Source organism: Chlorocebus sabaeus, chromosome 14 (genome assembly GCF_047675955.1).
Source record: "Chlorocebus sabaeus isolate Y175 chromosome 14, mChlSab1.0.hap1, whole genome shotgun sequence".
Taxonomy (NCBI): domain Eukaryota; kingdom Metazoa; phylum Chordata; class Mammalia; order Primates; family Cercopithecidae; genus Chlorocebus; species Chlorocebus sabaeus.
Window position 1 is genome coordinate 74,489,875 of NC_132917.1, and position 26,354 is coordinate 74,516,228.

The 26,354-nt window shown below is 43.9% G+C and overlaps 1 protein-coding gene across 4 annotated transcripts in view; it reads left to right on the forward strand.

Annotated features, from left to right (window-relative positions):
* Nucleotides 1-7,031: 7,031 nt before the first annotated feature.
* Nucleotides 7,032-26,354, forward strand: part of SEMA4F (ssemaphorin 4F) — a 28,027-nt gene continuing 8,704 nt past the window's right edge. Inside the window, exons 1-5 of one of the 4 annotated variants that reach the window (XM_007970101.3) lie at nucleotides 7,032-7,307; nucleotides 9,331-9,482; nucleotides 10,333-10,392; nucleotides 10,622-10,720; nucleotides 15,488-15,581. In XM_007970101.3, coding sequence (XP_007968292.2) covers nucleotides 7,163-7,307; nucleotides 9,331-9,482; nucleotides 10,333-10,392; nucleotides 10,622-10,720; nucleotides 15,488-15,581 — 550 coding nt within the window. In that variant the 5' untranslated portion in view covers nucleotides 7,032-7,162. Of the gene's footprint in view, nucleotides 7,308-7,337; nucleotides 8,179-9,330; nucleotides 9,483-10,332; nucleotides 10,393-10,621; nucleotides 10,721-15,487; nucleotides 15,582-26,354 lie in introns of those variants that run through there. The other 3 variants (XM_038007153.2, XM_007970103.3, XM_007970104.3) reach the window with 3 other exon arrangements.

The window sequence follows — 26,354 nt, forward strand, 5'->3', positions numbered from 1 at the left end:
AAATTGACCCAAACTTAGAAGTATGACAGTTTGCCAAGGCACACAAAAAATGTTTGCTCTCACAAGTTTTACTATGAGAAGAAAACAAGTACTGTTCAAACTACTCTTGATAAGTTTTTTTTTCCAACAAAACACTTTAGCTTTCAATGTTTCTAATGTTTTAAGTTAGTGTATGAAAGTTTTACTGTTTTACATTTCCCTATACACTTAGTAAGAAAGTTTTAGTGTTTTGACAATTTTTCAAGGTTATAGAACAACTGTAATTTTTCCCATTGGTGTTTAAGATCTCTTTGAATGGTTTCAGCTTGCAGTCATTTTACAATCCCACACTAATGTGCAACTGGAAGACTGTATTTTAAATGAGGTAAGAGGCAGCTGTCTTCCTTACATCCTCAAACATCATCAATTCATGCATCTGATGTGTCTGGGCATAGTACTAAACAGGATCTGACCTTATTTTGACCCTATACTCTCCACTTTTGCCAAGAACACTGGCTTAATGATTTCTCGCTGCAAACTGGTTAAAACTGGAACTGGGCCTTGAACCACCCAAAACCACCAAGTTACACCCAAACTAAAAACTCTCCAAGGACTTCCAATTACACCACTGGAAACAAAATCCAAATTCTTTACCCTGGCCCTAAAGTTCTGCTTGTGCCTTCTGCCCAAATCTCCATCCTCACGCCAGGCCCTCCCCTGCCCGCAACCCGGGAGATCCACCTCTCACAGATCCGCCTCTCGCTGTGTCTCCCTCCGTGGATGTTCTGTTCCGTGCTGAGCTTTCTAGGTTAGGGCCCCTTTACATGCCCTCGTTCACTTTGTCACGTGATAAATGATTCAAGGTTCTCCCTATGGCAGGGCCCCATTAAAGATTTCGTGGGCCCTTTCCTCCATTAAAAAAAGATTAAAAGAAGTTAATGGATTTTGTAGGCCCTAAAAATCTCATTTTCCCCTCCTGATGTGAGAAAAAAATCGAAACACTTTATTTGACTTTACGAGTTCACTTTAAACGAAATGAAAACATTCTCGTGGCCGGGCGCGGTGGCTCACGCCTGTAATCCCAGCACTTTGGGAGGCCTAGGCGGGCGGATCACGAGGTCAGGAGTTCGAGACCAGCCTGGCCAACATAGTGAAACCACGTCTCTACTAAAAATATTAAAAACTAGCAGGGCGTGGTGGCGGGAACCTGTAATTTTAGCTACTCGGGAGGCTGAGGCAGGAGAATCGCTTGAACCCGGGAGGCGGAGGTTGCAGTGAGCCGAGATCACGCCATTGCACTCCAGCCTGGGCGACAAGAGTGAAACTCCGCCTCAAAAACAAAGCAAAACCAGAAGGAAAAAAAATTATCGTGGCCCCCTGAAGCCTCGTGGTCCCTTGGCATGGGGCCTACCGTGCCTGACGGATCAGCAGCCCGGCCCTCGGGCCTGGGGGTCCCGCCGAGGAAGCTCCGGGCCCAGACTCCGCGCAGGCCTGGCCGCCCAGAACAGTATGCGGAGGGATGACCCGACAGCGATTTCGGAGCCTGTCTCTGGGCGTCAGTCCTGCCCCAGCACTCGCCACGGCCCGCGCAGCCAACACCTGCCTGAGGACTGGCCCGAGCTCGGCCCACGCCCAGCCTGCGAAGTGGTGCCAGCTGCTCTCGGCTGCCCTCAGCTGCCCTCCCTCCCCGAGGCGTGGAGAAGCGGCCCTGTCTTCGGAAGACTGAGGCCTCCTCACCTGGTCCTCCCGGCTCTCAGCGTGCGCCTGCGCGTTCGGAGGCGCCCCCGTCAGGCCGGCGCGGCTGGGTGGGAGTCTTACTGCGGGCAAGGCGGGGCCCGGCCGCCTCAGGGTGCGCTTCAGGTGACGCTTCAGGAAAACGGTCTCCAAGTCCATAGACGCCCTGAGAACAGTCATTCTTTGTCCCTTAGGTAGAATTTTGTCTATTTGTTGGAAATACTGTGCTAAACCTGACATTTTTTCTTTTTCTACCACTTCCCTCCCTGAAACATCCCAGTAGCGCCCCCACCGACCGTGTTATTTGTTTTAACTTTTCCCTTCCACATCATTTCCTTCAGCTAGTCGCTATTTTGTTCACTAAACATCTGTGGTGGGCACATTACGTGCCGTGCACTGTACTAGGACTGGAGTACAGTGGATGTACAGACGATGGTCCCTGCCCTCATGGAAGTTATAGGCTACCTTCAGAAAGTTCTTTTAAGTCTTTTCAAACTCCTGTATTCCAAGAGGGTCTGTCCCTGTCTTCATATTCATTCTCGCTTATTTGAGGTTGATTCCCATAGTCCCTTTGACGAACTCCAGATGGGGTAGGAGCGTCCTGGTCCTTAACAGTTGGTTGGTCTGGGTCTTCAACTCTGTCTGGTTAAAAAGGAATTCTCTGAATTAGTCCACAGGAGAGGGAAAGAGAACGCTAGTTCCAAGCTAGAAATGTACAAGCAGTTTTCCTTGTTTTCTTTATTATTATTATTTTCTCAGTTCATTGCCTAGATGCAGGTTGGAGGTGGGGTGGGACAGTATTTCAATGAGTGGCACAGGATAGGTTACATGTTTCAACAGGAAGAGTCACCTGCTTGTATTCTAGCCCCACTAACCATTTTGCTCCTATCAACTGTTCTTCAGGGTAAGAACAGAACTATTTAACTTCTGTCCTTTTTTAAACACTATAATCTGATATACAAGAGAGTTCCTGTGTTTCTGTTGAAAGGGTAGCTTCTCAATCGCTCTTTCCCCCCATATAGTCCAAATTAGCCTTCCTGTCTCTAATCTCCAGATTATCCTTTCCACTGATGTTAGAATTGTCCTTGTAAAAATATTTTGATCATATTCTTTGTCTTAAAAACGGCTTATGTTTCCTTTTCTGTTAAAGGGTCCATTATAACTGACCCCACCTACCTTACTAGGCTCAACCCCAACATTAACTGTCTTACTCCCCTTTGTGTTGCTATGCCAGAATACCACAGAACAAGTAATTTATAAATAAAGGAAATGTATTCTTAAATTCTGGAGGGTAGGAATTCCAAGGTTGAGAATCCCACATCTAGTGAGGGCATTCTTTCTGTGTCATCCCATGGCAGAAAGCAGAAGGGCAAGGGAGTACAAAAGAGCAAGACAGCAACAGGGAGCTGAACTCACTTTTACAACAAACCCACCCTTTCAGTAACTAACTCACTTCCAAGATAATGACATTAATCCATTTATGGGGGTAGAGCCCTTATGACCTAATCACCTCTTATTAGGCCCCACCTCTGAACACTGTTCCATTGGGTATTAAGTTTCCAGCAAATGAACTTTGGAGGACACATTCAAACTTGAGCACTAGCCTCACTCCAAACCATACCACCTATTGCTCCTACCTACTATTAATTTCTTTCTGTACCCTCTATAGCATTTATTAAAAATATGCAAAGAACTGTACCAGAAATGGAGACTATGACATAAGAATTGTTTTCTGAGGGTGACAAACTATAATGGTCATGAGAAAGCACCTTGCAGACTTTAAACTACAAGGAGTGTAACTGACCAAGGGCATCAGCTGCTGCCTTAGAAATCTACTGCCACATTTCCATGGAGGCCCTCTTCTCAGCCACTGACTGAATGTGGTCGAGATACTGAGGCAGACCCATTCCTGGGAAAAAATGCAGTCCTCACACAGCACTCCTCTAATGGGCAACATTGGCTTGATGATTTCCCAACAGTCTTGCTGAACTATACTCCAGTCTGGAGTATAGTATGTGGAAGAGGAGTGACAAAGATGAAGCAGTAGAGTTAGGCAAAGGGCCAGAACATATACGATCTGTGGACTATATTAAAGATTTTGGATCTTATAGCAAAAATGGAGTGGGCTAGAATGGGGAGATAAACTGAAGTGTTTAAGCAGAAGAGTGACATGATCTGATTTGTGTACTGGAGAGAACGTTCTCCCTGCCTTTCCTGACTTAAAAGGAATGGATTGGGGGCTAAAATTGGGGTGGTGGCAGCGAGGCACAGGGATAAGACTAGAGTAGGAAGTAGCCCAGGCAAGAGAAGATAGTTGCTTGAATAGGGTGTTGGTAGAGGGGACGCAGAGATGTGGGAGGAAATATTTAGGAGTTAAAATTAACAGACCTTTGTGATTGATTCGATTGATTAGGAGGAATCCAAAATGACAGGGCCTAGAACACAGTAGGCATTCAATGAATACTTGTTGAATAAACGAATGCAAAGTCTCTGGCTTAGACAGCTGGAAAGACAGTAGTACTATGTATAGAGATGGGGAACATTGGTTTTAGCATCCACACAATTACCAGGATGCTATGAGGGTGGGGATGACACTTCAGTTTTGGGCATGTTGAAATCAAGGTGCCTGTGGTTACATTATGTGGAAATGTCCACTAGGCTCTTGGATGTGTGTGTCAGAAGCTGAAGAGAAAGATATTGCCTGGAAATGTAGATTCATAAAATCATTGTTAACTAAATTAGTATGAATGAGACTACATAGAACAGTGAGTTTTTTTTTTTTTTTCAAAGTGGGGATCTCAACTCATTAATGAGTAGTAAAATCAATTTAGTGGGCTGCAACCAGCATTTTAAAAAATGGAGTAGAATAAAATGCAACATGATAGGGAAAAAAAATGAGAATTTAGCTCCTGAAGTAAAGGTAAATATGATGTAAGCATGACTTTGCTAAAAATTTAACTCACTAATATGTACATTAAATACGTGAATGCATGTACTTAAGTGTGATTAGGTTGCAATGTAAAATGAAGCTCTTGTTGTATGTTTTTTCATATGCAAAAAAATTGGAAAAAGATTTTTGAAAAAAATCAAAAGACAAAATAACCAATAAATGATGTTCAGAGAAGGGACTAAGGCCTAGGCTAGACTGATGAGAAGCAGCTTAGGAAAGGCATATAGTGGTGCTAGAGGAAGAAACTCAGATGGGGGTGCAGGGGGGTGGACAGTGGCTTCCATTGTGTTGAGGTTGGTTTTAGAAAGAAGATTTCAGAGAGAAGATTTGAAGTGCTGATCCCAAATGCCTGATTTTCCCTCTAGGCTAAGCAATTTGAAATCAGGGACCAGGCCTTTTTTTTTTTTTTTTTTTTTTTTTTTTAGGCAGGCTGGAGTGCAATGGTGTGATCGTAGCTCCCTGCAGCCTTGAACTCCTGGGTTCAAGTGATCCTCCTGCCTCAGTCTCCTGAGTAGCTGGGACTACAGGTGTGTGCCACTTGCCATTATTATTATTTTGCAGAGACAGGGTCTCACTATGTTGACCTGACTGGTCTCGAACTCGTCTTCAAGTGATCCTCCTGCCTCAGCCTCCCAAAGTGCTAGGATTACAGGTCTGAACCACCATGCCCAGCCAAGGGACCATGTCTTAATCTTCTTATCTCTAGTACTTAGTAAAATGCCAGGCATATAGTAGGCCCTTAACAACTGTTGAAAGAATAAACTAGAACTAGTACTTGCACTTTAGAAAGATTATCCTGATGGCAGTCTGGAAGGGGAGGGATTGGAGGTAAGGTTTTTGTTTTTTAAATGAACTATCACACAGTCCAGGTGAATGATGATGATGTACTGAACTATGATGATAATGGAAAGAAAAGGATGGATTTAAGTTATTTTTTAGTCGGATTTATAAGGACATAGTGACTTCTTACATATGGGCGTGGTAGCTAGTCTCCAAGAAAGGAGGCTGAAATCCTTGTTCCCACTGAAATCCCTGTATACTACCTGATGAAGTCCCCTTCCACAGTGCATCAGGGCTGGCCTGTGTGACAAGTAAAATATGGCAGAGTGATTGTGTGTTACTTCTGAGGCTAGGTCACAAATATATCATTTGCTCTTTTGCCTTGTGCTTTTTGATCACTTGCTTTGAGGAAGTCAGCCCATTTTGTGAAGACATTAAAGCAGCCCCATGGAGAAATGCGTGTGGAGAACAACCTTCACTTACTGCCAACAGCCACTACCAATTTGGCAGGCATGGAAGTCAGCCATCTTGGAAGTGGATCCTCCAGCCCCAAGCAAGCCTTCAGTGGACTGCTGCCCCATTTGATATCTGGACTGTAATGCTGTGAGAGACTGGGAGCCAGACCACCTAGCTAAACTACTCCTAAATTTCTGACACAGAGAAACTGTGAGAGATAATAAAAGTTTATTCCAAATGTCTGATTTTCCCTCTAGGCTAAGCAATTCGAATTCAGGGACCATGTCTTTTGTTTGTGTTTGTTTTAAGCCACCAAATTCTGAGGTTAATTTGTTACATTTGTTTTGCAGCCTAGATAACTAATACAATGGGGGTGAAAAAGGAGAAAGCAAAGATTACCTGCTAAATGCAGACTAAGTGGCTGAAGGAGCTAGGGTTGGGATGGAGGAGACGGTGAGTTATGCTCAGGACCTATGCTTGCCTTGTTTGTAGGATATCCAAGTGGATATGCCCAAAGGTAGTCTTTGTTCCTCGCCCTCAAAGTCCTACCAACCCTAGAAGACTCAGTTCAAATGTCACCTCTTCTAACCTGGTCCTTCTGCACGTTATTATAGCAAACATGCATTGCTTCGTATTGCAATTATCTATTTGCAGTTATTTGTTTACATTTGGAAGCCCCACTACAGTGTGAACTCCCTAGGGCAAGGGCCGTGATTTTTAGTATTTTCTGCACAATCGTGTGTGTGTGTGTGTGTGTGCGCGCGCGCCCGCGCGCGCGTTACTCTGTGCCTGCCCAGCACATAAGCAGCTGTCCTTAAATGCTTGCAAAGTATTAATTTTGAGAAACTTGGTGCGTGTATCCACGTCCTCTTATTAGTAAGTTTTCCTTATTAGTACAGCTATGGGCATTTGAGTTTTTGGAGTGGCCGGAGCAGACCCCTACTCGAAGTCCCTGAGTGGCAGCCGCAGCCGACTTCCGAGGCAGAACTCCCACCTTCACCTGGGTCTAGCTCCGCCTCTGCCTGGGTTAGGCCTGTCCTCCCCTCAGCCCCGCCTCCACTCAATCCCGATTGACTGGAGGAAGAAGGCGGCCCGACCATTGGCCCCTTTTTGAGGGGGCGGAGCCGGGCGGTGTTTCATCCCTCAGCCTCAGGCCGAGCCGGACCAAGCCGAGGGGACCCGAGTGGGGCCGAGGCCGGTAGCCCTGCGGCCCTGAGCAAAGGCAGTAGCTTGCGCCGCACCCGCGGCCAGGCGGAGCCAAAGATGCCGGCCTCTGATGCTCGGCCCCGCCCGGGTCCCGGGCCGCCTGCAGCCTCGCCCTTCCCTCTGCTGCTACTGGCGGTGCTGAGCGGCCCGGTATCCGGCCGCGTCCCCCGCTCGGTGCCCAGAACCTCGCTTCCCATCTCTGGTAAGGCGCGGGCGCCCACGCCCTCAGCCCTTCGTGCCCACATCCACATCCACCTGCTCCCCAGACCGCGCGACGGGACCCGGGCCTCTCAGCCTGGTGTATGGCGTTCCACGCCGCCCACGCCCCGCCGGGACACGGGCGAGACCCTCGCACTTCACCGCATCCCCTCTGCATCCCCCCCGCGCCCCGCAGCTCCGCATCCCCAGCTTGGGCCTCGCGCCTCGGCTCCCACGACACGCCCAGGCTGCCCCAGCGGGCCCTATTCCCAGAACCGCGGTAGCGTCCAGTCCTCACCGTGCAGACACTGAGGCCCAGAGCTCGGGTGGGGGCTGCCAGAGGTCGTTCATTTAGAAGTTCCGTCTCCCTTAGTCCCCCGTTTCCCCGCACACACACCTGGGTCCATCATTCCAGCTTGACGCCAACTCTGCGCTCAGACCCGTCAGTCTTTCATTCTACTCCAGCTTTCCATTCCAGTCCCCAGCTCAGCATTTCCATCTTCTCCAATTCATTTCCCTATCAGTTCTACACATCATCCGAGCCTCTTGGCCCTTCTCACAGCCCTAATCTTCCTAACCCTCCTCCTGCTCCCCTAACATCTCTGACACCAGCTCCCATTCTCCCATTGCTGGATCCACGTGAACTCTCCTAACTTCCTCAACGTTCCTTGCTGCGTCTCTGCCCATTCCCTACATTGAATATTGGTAAACCATTCAATGTGCTGATGTAAAGTTCTGCTTAAATGATTTTTCAAGTCTTCAGAAGGAAAAATAGAGGAGGGGGATATGATCCTTTGAAAAGATGTGGAAGAAGCTAGGAGACGTCACAAGGTTAGAAGTGATCATTGGGGCGATTCACATTTTAGACTGCTGAGGTGGGTATGAGCGTGGCCATGAATCTTGTCTTCTCAGTGGGGATTGAGTGTTATCAGCACCTTGGGCAGACAGAACCAGTGAAGCCAAGAGTACCACCTGTTGGCAACAACTCTGGACTGGTTAATAGTAGTTTAGAGTTTAAACTTAGACGAGTGCCATATAGGGATGCTGTGATTCCCGAAGGCGAAGTTGTGGCCAGAGCCTGGGGTTTCAGTTTGCACCGAGCAGTAGCCACAAAGTAAATTGAGATTGCCGGGCTGAGTTGATGTGCAGGCATCCAGAGATGTCTCGATGGCAAGCAAGTTGAAGCGGAGTTGAGGATATGAGGGGAAGTTAGTTGATCCAGGGCTTATACTAAGCATGACAGAGTGGGCAGGATACAGCACAGAGGTAAGTATGGGTGTGGGAGGATGGAGTGGGTGGGACTCACATCAGCACATCTAGGAATGAATGGGTTGGTGTCCATTCTACCCTCTTGAGGGTACTGAGCAGAGGAAGCAGGTAGAGCAGAGCTGTATTGGTGCAGGGGTAGGGTCCCCAGAACCAGAGGTTGAGCTAGGAAGGTAAATTCATGCCAACTTATTCCAATCTTTAAATAGATAATAATTTTGAATGCTGATATGAGGTTTAGATTTTTTTTTTGAAATGGAATCTTGCTCTGTCACCCAGGCTGGAGTGCAGTGGCGTGATCTTGGCTCACTGCAACCTCCGCCTCCGGGGTTCAAGCAATTCTCCTGCCTCAGTCTCCCAAGTAGCTGGGATTACAGGTGCCTGCCACCATACCCAGCTAATTTTTTGTATTTTTAGTAAAGATGGGATTTCACCATGTTGGCTAGGGTGGTCTTGAACACCTGACCTCAAGTGATCCACCCACCTCAGCCTCCCAAAATGTTGGGATAACAGGCGTGAGCAACCGCATCCGGCTAGTGCTCTGTTTTTATAGAAAAAGCATACTTACCCACTGGATTGTGTGCTAAATATTCTGGCCTCATCTATCTCTGGTTCACTTGTCAAGGCTCCGTTTCTCCCCCATGGCTGCTAAATAAATGGTACTTGGAAGAAAACAAAAATTGGCCCGTTTGGTTTTGCTCATGTGGACTCGACCCTTAGGAAACAATGGCTAACATCACTCTCTCCTGTCTTCCTGCCAGAGGCTGACTCCTATCTCACCAGGTTTGCTGTCCCTCAGACATACAATTACTCTGTTCTCCTTGTGGATCCTGCTTCCCACACACTTTACGTTGGCGCCCGGGACACCATCTTCGCTTTATCTCTGCCCTTCTCAGGGGAGAGACCCCGCAGGGTGAGAGACGAGAGGGAAGGACCCCTGACCCTGTAGCATGTGATTAAATCTATGATTTTATGAGTGTGTGTGGGGGGGGGATTTCATAATAACTAAAGATGTAACCGCAGGGGTAGTAGGAGGGGGTGAGTTGGGAGACATCATCTACTTTGTTTTCTTAGCTAAGAGTATGGGGGATCAGGGTGACTGGGGAGGATATGAAGGAGGTTCATGATGATGGGGAGGAGACCACAGTGACCAGGTTTCAGGTGACAATGGGCAGAGGGATCATTAAAATTACAATAGGGAAACAGCTTTCAATTTTTTTTTGACCATTATTAAGAACTATACAGTTGGAGCATCCCTAATCTAAAAATCCGAAATTCAAAATACTCCAAAATCTGAAACTTTTTCTGTGCCAACATGGCACTCAAAGGAAATGCTCATTGGAGCATTTTGGATTTTGGATTTTCGAATTAGGGATGCTCAACCAGTATGTATTCTGTGAATATCCCTGAATCTGAAAAAATGTGAAATGTAAAACACTTCTGATCACAAGCATTTCAGATAAGGGATACTCAGTGTGTACTGTGTATTGTGGCCCAGTACACAATTATGTACTGAAAGAAACCTTTCTTGAAACAATATCTACTCTCTTATATTTTGATATATTCTATTTCATTAAAAATGATGTTGGTCTTGATTTCACAATTGATTTTATTACTCATTAATGGGTGGGGACCTCCATTTGAAAAACAGTGCTCTAGGGGGACTTTTGAAGTTCCCAAACTGATGGAGGTTTAATCTCCTCTAACACTGGGAGTTTGATGTTAGGGGAATCTGGGTGAAATGATCACTCCTCCTTTCTCAGATTGACTGGATGGTTCCTGAGGCTCACAGACAGAACTGTAGGAAGAAAGGCAAGAAAGAGGTAGGTGTAAATCTGAGTCCTGTCTTGAGTGTCAGTTGAGACCTTGGCCCAGCCCTGACTCTCAGTCCCCTGTAATGCTTCCATCCCAATGGGCCCAGGCAGAGACTCTTAACACCATGCCATCACCCATCATCTCTGATCCCAAAGCTGCATCTGACTGTCCTGACGTTACCTTACCCTTCCTTGTACCTGCTGCTTCTGATTCTTTCTAACCATCTCTGACCCCCAGGACGAATGTCACAATTTTGTCCAGATTCTCGCCATTGCCAATGCCTCCCACCTCCTCACTTGTGGCACCTTCGCTTTTGATCCGAAGTGCGGGGTTATTGTGAGTGACAGGGGTGGGAGGAGAGGGAGAGGGTGCCTGCACCAGTGTGAGTTACTTGGGGTGGTGGTGGGAGGATGGGAAGGGTTTTCTGTGAGCTACCATGATCGGGGCATGGTCAAGGCAACCATTGTGCATGATAAGCATTGGGTGTAGGGGCTGTCCTCATGGGATGAGGGTATGTGTAAACCACTGAGGGAGGGAAAGGGAGGTTGTCTGGAGAGGGTAAGATATACAAAGTGTAAAGAGAGACGTAGTGGGATAGTTAAGCAAGTTAGGGATGCTGGTTGGGCTGGGGAAACAACAAATCCAGGGGGAGACTTCAGAAACCAGAAACTCATGTTTCCCTTGCCCTGTGCATGCTTTGTCCAGGCAGCCTGGGTTCATTTCTTAATTAGTGCAGCCCATTGCCTGTTTCTTCCTTTCATAGTACGTGACTGTATCTTACCACCTTCTCTTACTTCCACTGCCAACTTCATTATGTGTGGGCTGTGACTCTCCTCTCATGGCTTCTGATGTCACTTCCACTAATGTAATATCTGCTGGCCCCATATTCTGGATCTTGCCTTCAGGGCGGGCACTCTGTCAATCACGTTTTCTTATAGATCTTGTTTATTGCTGCTGAAGGCCTGGACATCACCACCCTCAAACACAGGCAGGCTTGGAACATGTGTATCCCTAATCACATCTAGGCTAGTCATAATCTCTGGGACTGATGACTGTTTCTGAACTCTCAGCTTTTCCCATCAGTTACACAGTAGTCAGCACTGGTCTTTTGGCAGCTCACATTTGTGACAAGCCCCTGGGGTGAGTCAGAAGCCTCGCATATCCTTTATATCCAGTAGCTTCCCTTTCTGCTCTGTAGAGCAATAGGAGGGAGTATAACAGCTCCCTTTTTTGACCTAATCCTTAACTGTAGATCTTGTCTTGACTCTTCTGCAGTCCTCAGTAATCCTTGCCACCTGGATCAAGTCAGTGTGTATCTCTAAAGCCCTCTTTGTTACATACCACCCTCATATCTCTGGCTTAGGATGCTAATCATAATCATATGCATGATTGCTCCAGTTAGTCCCCCTGGACTGCCTTGGGGTGGGTTGGACTTATGTTGAGTCCTTTTCATAATGCAAGTGATACAGGCTCCCTACCAGCATCTGGATAGCTCCCTCATTCTGGAAAGGTTCTCAGTTCAGGGTGGTGTTGAAAATCTCTGTATTCCCTCAGGTAACATTGAGGTCTGATTTCCCTACATTTTTCCTTAAGTTTATAAGGTAGCAGTGGTACTGCCATTGCCATATTTGTCCTTTTCCATTCTGCCAGGCTCGGGGATCCCATGGGTATGAATGCCAGAGCCATGGCTTATAGACAGTGTAATTGTTCCAAGTTAGTCTCCCAGGGCCTTTAATTCTTCCTTGTTTCTCTGAGATGGGACTCTAGTGGTTGTTATATAAGGTATCTAGACAGAAAATGTTCTTTCTGGACATACCTATCAGGATTGGTGTGACTTGGATGCCTATCTCCTCTCGAGGAATATCAGCAACGAAGAGTGAAGCCAGGGGTCTATGTCCTGAACTCCCACAAATTCAGCTCTTTCCCTGAACCCTCCTGTCTAGCAGGCTTATGAAATGAGGGCCCATCCTTTGGTCAAGGCTTGTCTGAAGGAGAATATAGAGACTAGCCCCAAAAGGTCAGCTCTGGTAACCCTTTGATACACATCCTGTCTTCTCTGTAGACGTTTTGAAAGTTCTCTTCTGCCTTAACCTGTCTTATCCTACTACCCAGCAGCCCCAGTCTGCTTGACCAAGTTCTTCCTTTATCCTCACTGCTGAACCTCTCATGATGGCTGATGACTTTGAGACTGTATATAAACAATTATCTGAGAGCTTTGTTTTGGACACAGCAACTTGCTCAAAGTTGATTGTGGAGAAATGAAGGTTCTTACTAAAAGGAAGTTCAAGCATTGGATCTAAGGGCTCCCACAATGTGGAATGCTGTCCTTCAGTGATAGCTCATTGAACATTGGAGGAAAATATCATAATTTGTTTTGTTGAGGGACCTCCAGCAGTTGACAGAGAAAAATGTTAGACTTCTAACAACAAAAACAACAACAAACAACAACAACGACAACCATTCAACTGAGTGTCTGCTTTGATGAAGACTTGGTATTAGGTACTTTACATTAAGGATTAAATTTAATTCTTATCACCACATCATGATATTTAGGTATTATTTCCATTTTACAAGTAAGGAAACTGAAGTTAAAAGAAATTAAGTATTGTGTCTAAGATTGTATAGCTAGCAGAGGCAGAACCAAAATTTAAACCTGTGTTTGTCTCTGGCACTGTTCCACTATCCTGTCCCTCAGTCTAGCCTGCAGCCCAGAAGACCTTATCTGTCTTCAATTTCTTGTGGCATTTGATGTGTTTCATGTACTAGGAACCATCTTTCTTTTCTTTCATTTTTTTCTTAGCCACCTGGGAAAGGTCCTTTCTATGCCTTGAACTCCTCTTGGCCAAGGCCAAAGGACCAGTTCCAACCCATAGCTCAGAGAGAGCCTTCCTGTCCAGCTCTGGCCTTCAGCTTCAGGGACTTTGCTTTATGACAGCTGATTTTGAGAGACTATGCTGCTGACTGACACAATGACGATACAATGAAGAATCTCAACATTCAGATAGAGAATGTAGTGGAGTGGTCATGTCTCTTTCAGACCCGAGTTAAATGTCATTTTGACCATGCAATAATCATAACCTATCTAGTTAATAGGAGGCTCACTTCCTCCAAGATTGGAAACCTGGATGATATGATGATGCCATTGGGGAAAACTAAAAGAGAATTAGTTTCAACATGTTGAGTTTTAAGGGGCAGCTGAGAAATCTCTGTGAGGAAGTCCAGCAGTCAAATAAAAATATGGGCTAGAGTTTGGAAGATACCAGATTTGGAGAGTTTGGGGAATGATTTGCACAGAATATCTGGCTGGAAAGAATGAATGAGATCTTTGAAGCATATGTGAAAGTGACTATGGATAGATTCTTAGGATACACATGTAGGAGCTAGAAAGAAGAAGAAGGAAATAGAGAAATAACAGGAGGGATTCCAGAAAGGTAGAGTTTGAGGAGAGTCAAGGAATAGAATATTTCAAGGAAGGGGGTGAATCAAAAGTCTCCAATGGCACATAAAGAGAATGAGAACTGAGAAAAAGTTCATTCCTTTATTCCTTGGAGAAATGTAAGGCAGTAGTTATAGGCATTGAAAACATAATTTATTTTCCAGGAATAACAGGTGATCTGATTTGGATAGAATAAAGGTCATTTTGAGAAGTAGTTGAAAATAAGTAGGTTTGGCTAATGAGGTTGTACTCCAGGCAATACTGGGCTATTTTCTCATTCTCTTGCACAAAAATTTATTATTAAGTCAGTGACCAATACTTCAGAAGATTAATCCTGGGTGGCTATTAGAATAACTTGGTTGGTGGGGGTGGCTAGATGATGTGGAGAAAGGAGTTTACTGCCATGCTTTAGGTGAGAGGTAAGAAGGGAAGCAGCAGTAGGTACATACCACATCTCTAGAGTGCCCAGCCATTTTGTTAATCTCTCACCAAATCCATCTTTCTCCTCAGGTGAGGATACTCCCACTGTCACACAGCTGGAGTGCTGTGCCTCTGTGGAGCCCTCCATTCCAGCAGACTCTTCTGACCCAGGATTCCCTTTTTGGGTACTTCCAAAGTTTTAACAGGCCTTCTTCAAGACTCTCAGTAAAATAGAACCTTGTTTGCCATCTAGAACAAGAGATGAGCAATTGGAGTGGGCTAATAGTACACTTATGTTTGGGGGATATATATTGATATTTCTGCAACAGCTACCATGGAAGTAATTAGGCTCCAATAACACCATATGCCCACCCCAGTTTGTGAACTAAAGATACAATACCTGGCATCTCCATGCCATAACTTTGACTCCCAACCAGCTACTGTTAATTTCCCTCTCAGTCCTAGGTTGAAATCATCCTTGTTTTTAGATGTTATCTTGAAGCCTCTCTTAGTGCCAAATGCTAGACTAAGGTAACTTCTGGCTGGCCGTGATGAAGTTCTTACACTTCTTGTTCCTTGCCCAGGTCAGTACCTCTGGAGTCCCTGGGTGAGGAAGGTACTTATCTACCACTCTCAAATTCTGACCTGAGCTTCAGGTCATTCTTTACCAACTTTGCAGGTTCCCCCATCCTCTGCCCTTGGTCGTGTGATACAGCTCTTTCATCCTTGGGGTGGGGAATAGGAGGAGGATGGCCCTTGTCTCTCTAGGCCTCTGTGTTTCAGATGGTCCTTTATCGGCCTGTACTTTTCTTTGTCCTTCCTAAGGTTTCCAGTCCTCAGGAGGCCTGCTTTCTTCCTGATCCTTCTTGTCATGTAGCATATTCTCCAACCAGTTACAAACCCTACAGTTCAGCAGTGTTTCAGAGGAAAGACCTACCTTCGGCCTCTTAGGTGCTTCTTGGGCTGTCCTAGGAATTTCTTCATCAGGGCATGTGGGTGTTGGCTACTGGGGGAATTGAGGGAAGAGGAATAAACTGATGAACAAAGGATAGCAGATATGAGAAATGCAGGAGTAGATGGGGGCATCAGGAATAGCTAACTGGATATATGGGGATGGTAGTTGGGGGTGGGGAGTGGAAGGGGAGAGGAATGGGAATTGACCTTTTCCTTCATCTGACCATCTTTGTAATTCTCACCGTGAACCTGCCCTGTGACCCCTAAACCAATTGCCCCCTTCTGGTCTATAGGACGTGTCCAGTTTCCAGCAGGTTGAAAGACTTGAGAGTGGCCGGGGGAAATGTCCTTTTGAGCCAGCTCAGCGGTCAGCAGCTGTAATGGCTGGTGAGTGGGGAGAGACAAGAACCTGTAACTTCTTGCTCTAATTGCCTCCTTCCCCACCCCTGCTGTTAGAATTTCTGTGTTCTTTCTTACCTTGGAATGTCTATTATTCCCATGTCTCTTTTTAGCCTTTCCTGTTCTTCCCTGAGTGCCTGTGTGACCACCTGCTTTTCCCCACCTAGTATGATATCCCCAGGATTCTCTCTGCAGAATGTGTCCTCTGCACCTCTAGTGTAATGTTTCCTCTCTTAACCTTATTTTCTTTTCTCATAGTGTTTTTTTCCCTGTTAATAAGTGGAATATACTACAATGCATATTGTAATAAATTTGGAAAAAGTATAAAGAAGAACATGAAAAAAACTTTTAGAACAGCACTGTCCAAAAGAAGTTTATGTAACGATGGAAATGTTCTAGATCTGCACTGTCCAATACAGTATCCACTAGCTACTGTGGCTATAGAGCTCTTGAAATGTGACTAGTGCGACTGAAGGAAGGAATTTTAAATTGTACTTAATTTTATGTAAATAGCCCTATGTGTCTAGTGATACCATATTAGTGCAATTCTAAAATATCTCTATTTAGAAAATTATTGCTAATATTTTAGGATATATCCTGTATTAGTTCCTTTGTGTTGCTATAAAGAAATATCTGAGACCAGGTAATTTATAAAGAAAAAAAGTTTATTTGGCTTATGGTTCTGGATGCTGGACATGAAGCATAGTGCTAGTATCTGCCTCTGGCGAGGGCCTTAAGAAGCATACAATCATGGCAGAGGGTGAAGGGGAGCTGTGTGTCACATAGTGAGAGAGGGGGCAAGAGAGAGAGGGAGGAGGTGCTTTTTTAAACAGCCAGATCTTTTGTGAACTCAGAGTGAGAACTGACTCATTACTGCTAGGACAGCACCAAGCCATTCATGAAACATCTGCTTGCATGACCCAAACACCTCACACAAGGTCCACCTCCAACACTGGAGGTCACATGTCAACATGAGTTTTGGAGGAGACAAAACATCCAAACCATATCATATCCTAGATAGATATTAATGTGTGTGCACACCCATGTACATTCATGCACATACATTTGCTGGCCAGTCTTTTGTTGCTCAGGGGAGTCAGTAATGACTATGAAATAAATTCCTGCTAGTACTTTTTTTGAACAAGCTGTCTATGATTGCTCAAGTGTGAAATGGGTCTATCACAAACCTAAACCTCTTCTGGAGAATGACTAATTTGTTAGCAGCCACACAGCAAATTGTTTTTGTGCCACATAGCCTGAATTTTAGATCTGACCACCCAACATACACCCTCCAAATTCAGCGAAAAGCCATTTTCTTGTGATGGTGTAAAACAGGCAGGTTAATAGAAATTTTATGAGCATATGCACATTATAAAACTTTTAAATGTCATGCTACATGGATGTGATTTTGAATTCTTCATGTAACTTTATATCATAGGCATTTCTATGTAATTTAAAAATTCGTTATAAAGATAATGTTTAATGACGTGTTACTCATTCTGCTAACATACCACGAATTAAACAATTCCATATTATTTATATAAATTTAATTAGTTCAAAGATTTTGCTGTTACCCATATTGCTATAATGAACATCTTTGTGCATGCATTTTTTTTTTTTTTTTTGAGACAGAGTCTTGCTCTGTGCCCCAGGCTGGAGCGCAGTGGCGCGATCTCGGCTCACTGCAAGCTCCGCCCCCCGGGTTCACGCCATTCTCCTGCCTCAGCCTCCCGAGTAGCTGGGACTACAGGCGCCCGCCACCACGCCCGGCTAGTTTCTTGTATTTTTTAGTAGAGACGGGGTTTCACGATGTTAGCCAGGATGGTCTCGATCTCCTGACCTTGTGATCCGCCCGCCTCGGCCTCCCAAAGTGCTGGGATTACAGGCTTGAGCCACAGCGCCCGGCCTGTGCATACATTTTTGCTCTCATTTTAGGTTGGCCTCTAAAGATTCCTAGAAATGGATTACTGTTTCAAAGGGTGTGAACACTTAATGGCTCATTATCTGTTGCTAATTGAGTTTCTAGAAAGAGTATACCAATTTACACCCTAAATCAGTAGTGAATGAGAGCGGCCTTTTTTTTCCACATTCATTTCACCAGAATGTATTGTTCTCATTTTAAAAAATCTTTGCTATTTTGAGACTAAAAATGGCAACTTGTTTTTATTTGTATTTCTTTGAGTATTAGTGAAGTTGAACATTTTTCATGTTTTAGTACTTATTTTTATTTATTCTTTGGTAAATCCTCTGCTCATGTTCTTGGACCAGTTAAGAGGTAGGATACATTTTCAATTACATATCTTTTCCTTTGTGATTGTATATAATTTTTAAGCTCAATCCTTCACTTAAAGAGCAGATAACATTTTTTCTTAAAATTTTTTTTCCAAACATGTAACTCTTTGATCTATTAATATTTGGAGTTATTTTGATGAATCGCATGAGAGGGGGATCTAAATTAATTTTTCCCAGCTAGCTAATCAGTTGACTCAGCATCATTCATTATACTGTTTTTTTCTTTCCTTGGTTTTTTTTGGCCAACTGTATCATAAAATTAATTTTTGCCTATATTTTTGGGAAATATTTTATATAAAACAAAAATTGGGACACAAGATCTAATGATGACAATTTTTTCCTATGCATGACTTTATTTTTTAGGGAAAGTCTTAAAAGCTATACAAATTACATCACTCTTTAGTCTTATAGTTAATGACTTACCTTTTTCTGAAAAATAAAAGTTTTTGAAAATGAGCATAAAGTATATATTGACTAAATACAATATTTTGAGTTGTCATGATTATCATTATCTACTGTTGAAATTGATGAAACCTTCCTTATACTCATACATGTTTGAATAAAACAGTTTAGTTGATAGTTTATTTTTATAGGTTTTTTATCAACATCTTTGGCAAAACTCCGAGTCATTAAGAAAGGTTTCTGAGTTTTCATGGTTGTGATGTCTCTTGAGTCTATAAAATTGTTTATCAACAAAATGACTTACTTGCAACAATCTAAGATGATCGTTTATCATACTTTTGTTTCAAGCAGTAATTTTTTTTTTTTTTTTTTTTTTGAGATGGAGTCTTGCTCTGTCGCCCAGGCTGGAGTGCAATGTGCCATCTTGGCTCACTGCAGCCTCCTTCTCCCAGGTTCAAGTGATTGTCCTGCCTCAGCCTCCTGAGTAGCTGAGATTACAGGCCCCTGCCACCATGCCCAACTAAGTTTTGTATTTTTAGTAAAGATGGGGTTTCACCATGTTGGTCAGGCTGGTCTCAAACTCCCGACCTTATGATCCGCTTGCCTCGGCCTCCTAAAGTGCTGGGATTACAGGTGAGAGCCACCACACCTGGCCTCAAGTAGTAATCTTTAAGCATGTGCAGCCCTCTGTGAGTAATTTCTCTTTATTCAGTCAGCAAGTGAATTCGTATTAGAATGTGGTTTAAGAATATAAATTTCCAGTTTTAGTATATATGCTGCTGAAGCGAGCATAAGAATACAAATTTCATAAAGAAGATCATTGTGAGACAAAGTGGGGGGAACATTTTCAAAAAGGTTTTAAGTCTTTTTTTTTTTTAAATAAAATTCAATGTTGCCTTTCAGTTGATAATTGATGGAGGTGATCAGAACTCACTTCCTAATGGCTTCAGTTAATGTGGAAACTCTGTCTCTAGCTGTCTCAGACCCAAATCATAGTCAATACTAATATTATACATTTTCATCTGCAGTTATTACTTTACAGGGTTACAATTTAAAAGTTTTTCCCGGTCTGACATGAGGGCTAGCGTCTACTTGGGGCTTTCTAGAATGATTCATTATGCCTTACTTTGCCTCTGTTTTGAAAATAGCAGTATAGAAATAGTGGTAATATTATATAAGAATTAGAACCAAAATTCCCAATTAGGTTCTAAAAAAATGTCCTTAAAGATAATAGCAGTATTTTGAAATGAAAAGAGCTTTTAATAATGAAAATATGATTAGAATATAATAGGAGTATTTACTTAAACCTATAAAAATTACACTGTGCATTGTAGAAAATTGAGAAAATGTAGAAATATATAAAAAAGAAAGTAAAAATGTTATTTGTAATTCTGTCATTACCAAGTAACCACTATTATTATTTTGGAGTATTTTGAGTGTTTTCTTCTACTGTGTCTATGTGTCTGCGTATTTGTTATAACTTGGAATTATGTATATTTCATTTACTATTGTATACTGAGCATTTTCTCATCACAGAAATTGTTTCTTCAAAACATGATTTTTAGCAATTGCATCCAGTTACATAAATTGTACTGCATACGTAGATGCATGTAGCATGATTTAATTATTTCTATGTAATTATACATTCAAATTTTAAAATTATTGCTTTTATAAATAATGCTGTAGCAGGAATCCTGTTACATAATTCTTTGCATTAATCTACTTAATTGCATATGAGTCAATCCAAAAAGTGGAATTGCTAGGTGTAAAAGTGTAAATATTTTGATGGTGCCTGATGGATTTGGACAAATTAATTGCTCTCCAGTTAGTCCTACCAGCAGTGGCTAAAGGGCCTGTCCCATTGCACTCTTGCCAGTCCCAAGTAATATGTACAAACAAACAGTGACTTCCTACAAAGTCCAGTATGATATTTACATATTTTGATTGGCATTTCTGTTAGTGAGGTTGAACAATTTTTCACGTGTTTATTGGTACTTCTGTTTCTTTTGGGAAAGCCTCAGAAATCTTATTTTCAAATATGAAGTTTATCTGTACTGTACTTAGATACAATTAAGAAAATGATCTCCTTGTCTTTATTTGTGCAGTTCTAATTTGGAAAAATATGAATATTTTGGCATTCCCGTTAGCATAAGAACGTCGGTGATTCCTTCTCAGTCTTCTTGATAGAGCTTTTGTCTTCTGCTCATTCTTAAATGTTGGAGTTCCTTGGGCTTCTACCTAAGAGCCTCTTCTCTTCTTACTCTATGTAGTTGTGATCTCAGTGAGCCCCATGGCTTCTGTTTCCGTTGCATTCCGTTGGCTCCCAAATCTACATCTGCCTCCTGGACATTACCTGGAGGTACAGACCACATGTCCTACTGCCTTCCAGACATCTTCAGTTGGATGTCCCACAGGAATCTCAAAATCATCATGCCCCAAAGTGAGTTCATTGTCTTTACTCACCTCCCCCAAACCTGCTTCTCCATCAGTTTTCCCTCCTCCGAGTGTATAGTGCCATACTCACTCAGGTACCCAAGCTAGGGAGAGCAGTCAGTCGTCTTTGGGCCTCCCTATCACATCCTATAATGGATAGGGTTTCTATCAAGAAGAGCAGAAGACTTTGCTCTTTCTCTTTGGGAACCCATCCTGTGTTTTTATCATATGGTTTTGGTGTCGTTGCATGTTGTGATGAATGCATCTGCCAAGGAGCTCTGCAAATGTTCCAGATGCACTGCATGCTGCCAGCATTTTGAGGCCAAGTCTACCTCTTAAATCTCCGAGACTAGCATTCACACATGAAAACAAGACAGTTACAGAAATCCTACATGCCCGACAGAGGGAAATGTAGAGTCAACACTGCATCTCCAATCATCTAATTATGCCCAATAATAGGCTTAAAAAAATTTTTTTTAAAGTATCCAGCTGGCTCAATCCTTACATAAGGAAAAGACTTTTTGGGTAGGAGCTGTCTATCCTGAAAAATGTCTGATCATGAGTAGAAAAGGGAGTGGAAGAAGAAAGGGGGCCAGGGCATGTAAAAAATCCTTTTTTTTTTTTTTTTTTTTTTTTTTTTAAACAGCATCTTGCTCTCTCACCCAGGCTGGAGTACAGTGGTGTGATCTTGGCTCACTGCGACCTCCGCCTCCTGGGTTCAAGTGATTCTTCTGTCTCAGCCTCCTGAGTTGCTGGGATTACAGGCACGCGCTGCCACGCCCAGCTAATTTTTTGTATTTTTAGCAGAGACATGGTTTTGCCATGTTGGTCAGGCTGGTCTCTAACCCCTGACCTCAGGTTATCAAACCACCTCAGCCTCCCAAAGTGCTGGGATTACAGGCATAAGCCACCGCGCCCAGCCAAAAAAAAAAAAAAAATCAAAATCAGCTTTTTTTTTTTTTTTTTTTTTGAGACGGAGTCTCGCTCTGTGCCCCAGGCTGGAGTGCAGTGGCGCGATCTCGGCTCACTGCAAGCTCCGCCTCCCGGGTTTACGCCATTCTCCTGCCTCAGCCTCCCGGGTAGCTGGGACTACAGGCGCCCGCCACCACGCCCGGCTAATTTTTTTTCTTGTATTTTTAGTAGAGACGGGGTTTCACTGTGTTAGCCAGGATGGTCTCGATCTCCTGACCTCGTGATCCGCCCGCCTCGGCCTCCCAAAGTGCTGGGATTACAGGCTTGAGCCACCGCGCCCGGCCAAAATCAGCTTTTTAAAACTAATGTACAAGGCTAGATGTGGTAGCTCACACCTGTAATCCCAGCAATTTGGGAGGCCAAGGTGGGAAGATTGCTTTAGCGCAGGAGTTCAAGACCAGCTGGGGCAACATACTGAGACCCTGTCTTTAAAAATTAAATTTAATTTAATTGATTTAAAATTAATTTAAAATTAAATTTAATTTTTAAAGACAGGGTCTTTAAAAGCCCTGTCTTTAAAAAAGACTCTGTCTTTAAAAAAAAATTAGCCAGGCATAGTGACGCGTGCCTGTGGTCCCAACTACTTGGGAGGCTGAGGTGGGAGAATTGCTTGAGCCCAGGAGGTTGAGGCTGATCACGCCACTTCACTCCAGCCTGGACGACAGAGTGTGACCCTGTCTTAAAAACAAAAAGTAGGCTGGGCGTGGTGGCTTACACCTGTAATTGCAGTACTTTGGGAGGCCGAGGTGGGCAGATCACGAGGTCAGGAGTTCGAGACCAGCCTGGTCTACCCAGTGAAACTCTGTCTGTAATAAAAATACAAAAATTAGCTGGGCATAGTGGCAGGTGCCTGTAATCCCAGCTACTTGGGATGCTGAGACAGGAGAATCGCTTGAACCTGGGAGGCGGAGGTTGCAGTAAGCGAGATAGCGCCACTGCACTCCAGCCTGAGCAACGGAGCTAGACTCCGTCTCAAACAACAACAACAACATCAAACCAAAAAGTAACAAACACACTAATGAACTGATAATTCCTATTATAAATCTCCTTTAAAAGGAAGCATTTTGATGCCAGAATGGAAATTTTAAACCCCCAGGCTGTAGAGAAATATTCACTGCCATGACACATGTTTATAGGCTTTCCATCTGGCAAGTTGGGATCTATTTTTACACACAATTATGATTTTTCTTTGAGTGTGTTTCTTCGTCTTTTGTGGCTTTCAATGTCTTTTTTTTTCTTTTTTTTGTATTTTCAAAATGAAAATATCTTAGTTTTTTTGCACTATAAGAGTAAAATATGCTAACTACAAAAAACAAGGATTATTCAATGAATAATCTTTCCCATGCTTGCAGGCATATATACATATTTTTAAAAAAATAAAAAATAGGGTTGAATTATTCCTGGTGATGTTTTCTAACCTGCTTGTTGAGCAAACTCATCACTGTGGGAATTACTCGCTTTTGCACACCATCTTTCGCCAATGGCAGATGTGGCCTTGATCCATTCAGCAATAATTTGCCAAGCAGTTGTATGGTCAGTGTTATTATATAAACAATGTATCACAATCACAATTTGGAATTGAGAGTGTCTTGAAGAGTCCAGGGCATGTGGTGATCTTGTGGACTCCTATGCTCAATATTGTAATGGTTGCTATTCTTTCTGCTGTGTAGGGGGGGTGGTGTGTGTGTGTGTGTCTGTCTGTAAGATGTGCTGCAAGTCCCCTGGTACTCTTAGGGCACCTGGAGCCCTGCTACTTCCTCCCAAAGTGTCTGATCCCTCCTGCTGATCCTTGGCTGTTCCACTCTGAGTGACTGCGCACTTCTCAACATTTCTAGGCTCAAGTGTTGCTGATTCCCCCATTGGTCACTTAGGAAGTTTTGTGACCTCCATCTACTGCTGAATCTTTGCATGGTTATTTGTGGTCCTTTACTGTTTCCAGAATATTTATGATTGTTTTTCTCCAACCCTACATACCAAGTCATGATCCCATCATCTGCTTTACCACATCTCCTGTTCTTAGGGTGTCCATGACAAGGCTTCTACCAGGGTTTTGATTTTAGAGCATTTAATGCGTCATGCTCTTAGGGAACATTTTCAAAGTCTGGCCTCTGTGTCAACTTTTTCCCCCTTGGAAGTACAGAGGGTTGGCTCATTTGCTGTTCCATTTTCTGCCAGGACCTTTGACCAATACTTGGTTTTTCTTTCCTGAAATTTTCTAGAAGGGAATGGAGTATCTTTGTATAGCTTCCCCCCCTTCTGGTAGCAGATCGAGCATATGGCCCTTTGAAGTTTCACAAGGAGCTAACATGAATGAATGTCAACCATGTGCCAGGCCTTAGCTAGGGCTCTTTATTTATCTTATTTAACCCTTAGCGCTATTCTGAGTGGAAGATGGCATTATTTCTATTCTGCATTTGAGGAACCTGAGGCTTCGAAAGTTGCTTTGCCCAAGATCATAGTACTATTAAGTAGTCAGGGTTCAAACCCAAGTCTTCCTGGCTCCCAAACACTTGGATTCTTTTTAAAATTGCAAATAATGGAATAGTCTCACTTCCCCACCCCAAAAGAAGGCTTTCAACCCTGGACTGCTGCCCTTGTAGGGCTCTGGCCCTCTTGTTCTCTACGTAGAGTGTTTCTTCAGTGCTGGTTACCTTTCTGGTGCCTGAGACATGCTGCTTCTCTGGAGCATCTGTGACCCCAGGATGATCATGCTTCCCTCCAAATGGCCTCCCACTCTCTACTGCTTCCCCCAGTGTGCATGAGCCCTGTGGTTCTGGCTGAGCTTTCATGCACCCGCTTCCAGCACATTGGCCTGTCTTGCTTCTCTAGCCTCTCTGACTTGATCTTCTCGGTTGCCTTTGGTAGCTCTCCCCTTAAATGGGAGTGTTCCCCAGGGCTGTCTTCTGGCTTTACCTTTTTCCCTGGCTATGACTTTCATGTCATGACTTAAGCATGAAGTGTGATGACTCCCAAGTTGCTGTCTCTGGCCCTGTTTCCCAGGCCCTTCCCTTAATTGCTTTCCAGGATCTCTGACCAATATCCTGAAGGTACTTCAGCCTTAGGATGTGCAACGAGTGGACTCCTTTCCTCCAGCTGCATCTTTTATGGGCCTTGTTCTGTCATTTGCTGTCTTGGTTAATAATGTCACCACCAACTATCATCAGTCTTATAAGCTAGAAACCTTGAGAAACATTGGTTTACTCCATTCTGTCTCATCTCATATTCAGTTGATGAATTTCAAATCCTGTTAATGGATTCTACCTCAGAAATACCTTCCAAATCCAGCCCCTTTATTTCCTCTGCCTCTGCCTTACTTTGGGCCTTTCACTCTTGCCTGGACTGTATGAAGAGCCTTTTAAGTAGCATTATCTTTTTTAAAAACAAAACTGTTTATCACTTTCCTCCTAAAAAAGTCTCTGCAGTTTTACGCTTACCTGCAGGGTAAAGTGCATATCTGCTGGCATGGCAGAGCAGACTAACCACAGAGTGCCCATCCCCACACCTCCAGCTTCCTCTCTGCTCACTGGCCCTGCCCAGCAGCCCCTCTGCCCCCACATGGCTGAGCATGGCTCCCCTCTTCACTGCTTGCTTGTCTTCCTCCCTGAAGTCCTCCTTCCATCTGGCAAATTTCTTATTCCCATACCCAGCTCACATGTTGCCTCTGAGATGCTGTTCCCTCAGGTAGATATAGCTGGGTCCCCCATATGTGTTAGTCTGTGCCTCCCAGAATCTGATTACACACTTGTCTTTCTGACTCACATGGGGGTTCTTGGGGCCAGGGATTTACTTAGCACCCGGCACAGTTCCTTGTACGTAGTAGCTGGTGAAGGCATACCACCTTGTTCTCTCCAGAGTGCCTCTGATACTCAGCATACCCCAGGGTGTTCATGACTTGGTACTACTCTCTGATTCATTTTCCTCCTACTCGTGTCAGACCCATTGGTGGTGGTACTCAGAGTGGCTACAGTTCTCTCCCATTCAGCCCACAGAGCTGAACCCCCCTTCCTTCCCAGAGTGTCCGTGATTTGTCTCTTACTCAATCCCCACTCTCCCTGGAGCAAGCACCTTTGCCCCTCCACTATACTAGGAGGGAGGACCTGATTCCTTGTTGCCTCTCCTGGCTGCCTGTGAAATCTCCACTCATCTCCTAGGCCAGTATCTCTTAAAGTGAGGTCCTGAATCACCTGCATCCGATTACTCTGATTGCTTCTTCAAAATGCAGGTTCTTGAGCCAACCCCAGCTCTACTGAATGAGAATTGCTGGCCCAGGTATCTGCATTTAAATCACTTCCCCAAGTGAGTCTAGTATTCTCTAAAATTGTGACTTGTTTTAAAGCAGTGTATGCCCACTAATGTTCAGAAAGAACATTTATTCCCTGAGACATTTACCAGAGTGGGACAACTTAAATAAGATGGGGACCTGTTACAAAGCAGATGCCCCTTTTGGAGAGTCACAGTACAGTCAGCACATTACAGGGTTACTGAAACAGCAACAAAAAAGCCCCAGAGAAACAAGCTTGATTTTTATGAGGGACGCCTTTATTCTCATACACATGGACATTTCCGCACAGTATTTTCTTAATGCTGGTTTCCCTGACTGCCCTGGAGCGGTTTATGTCTAGATTTCCTTAATTGTGATAATGCCTTTGATGTGCTCAGCAT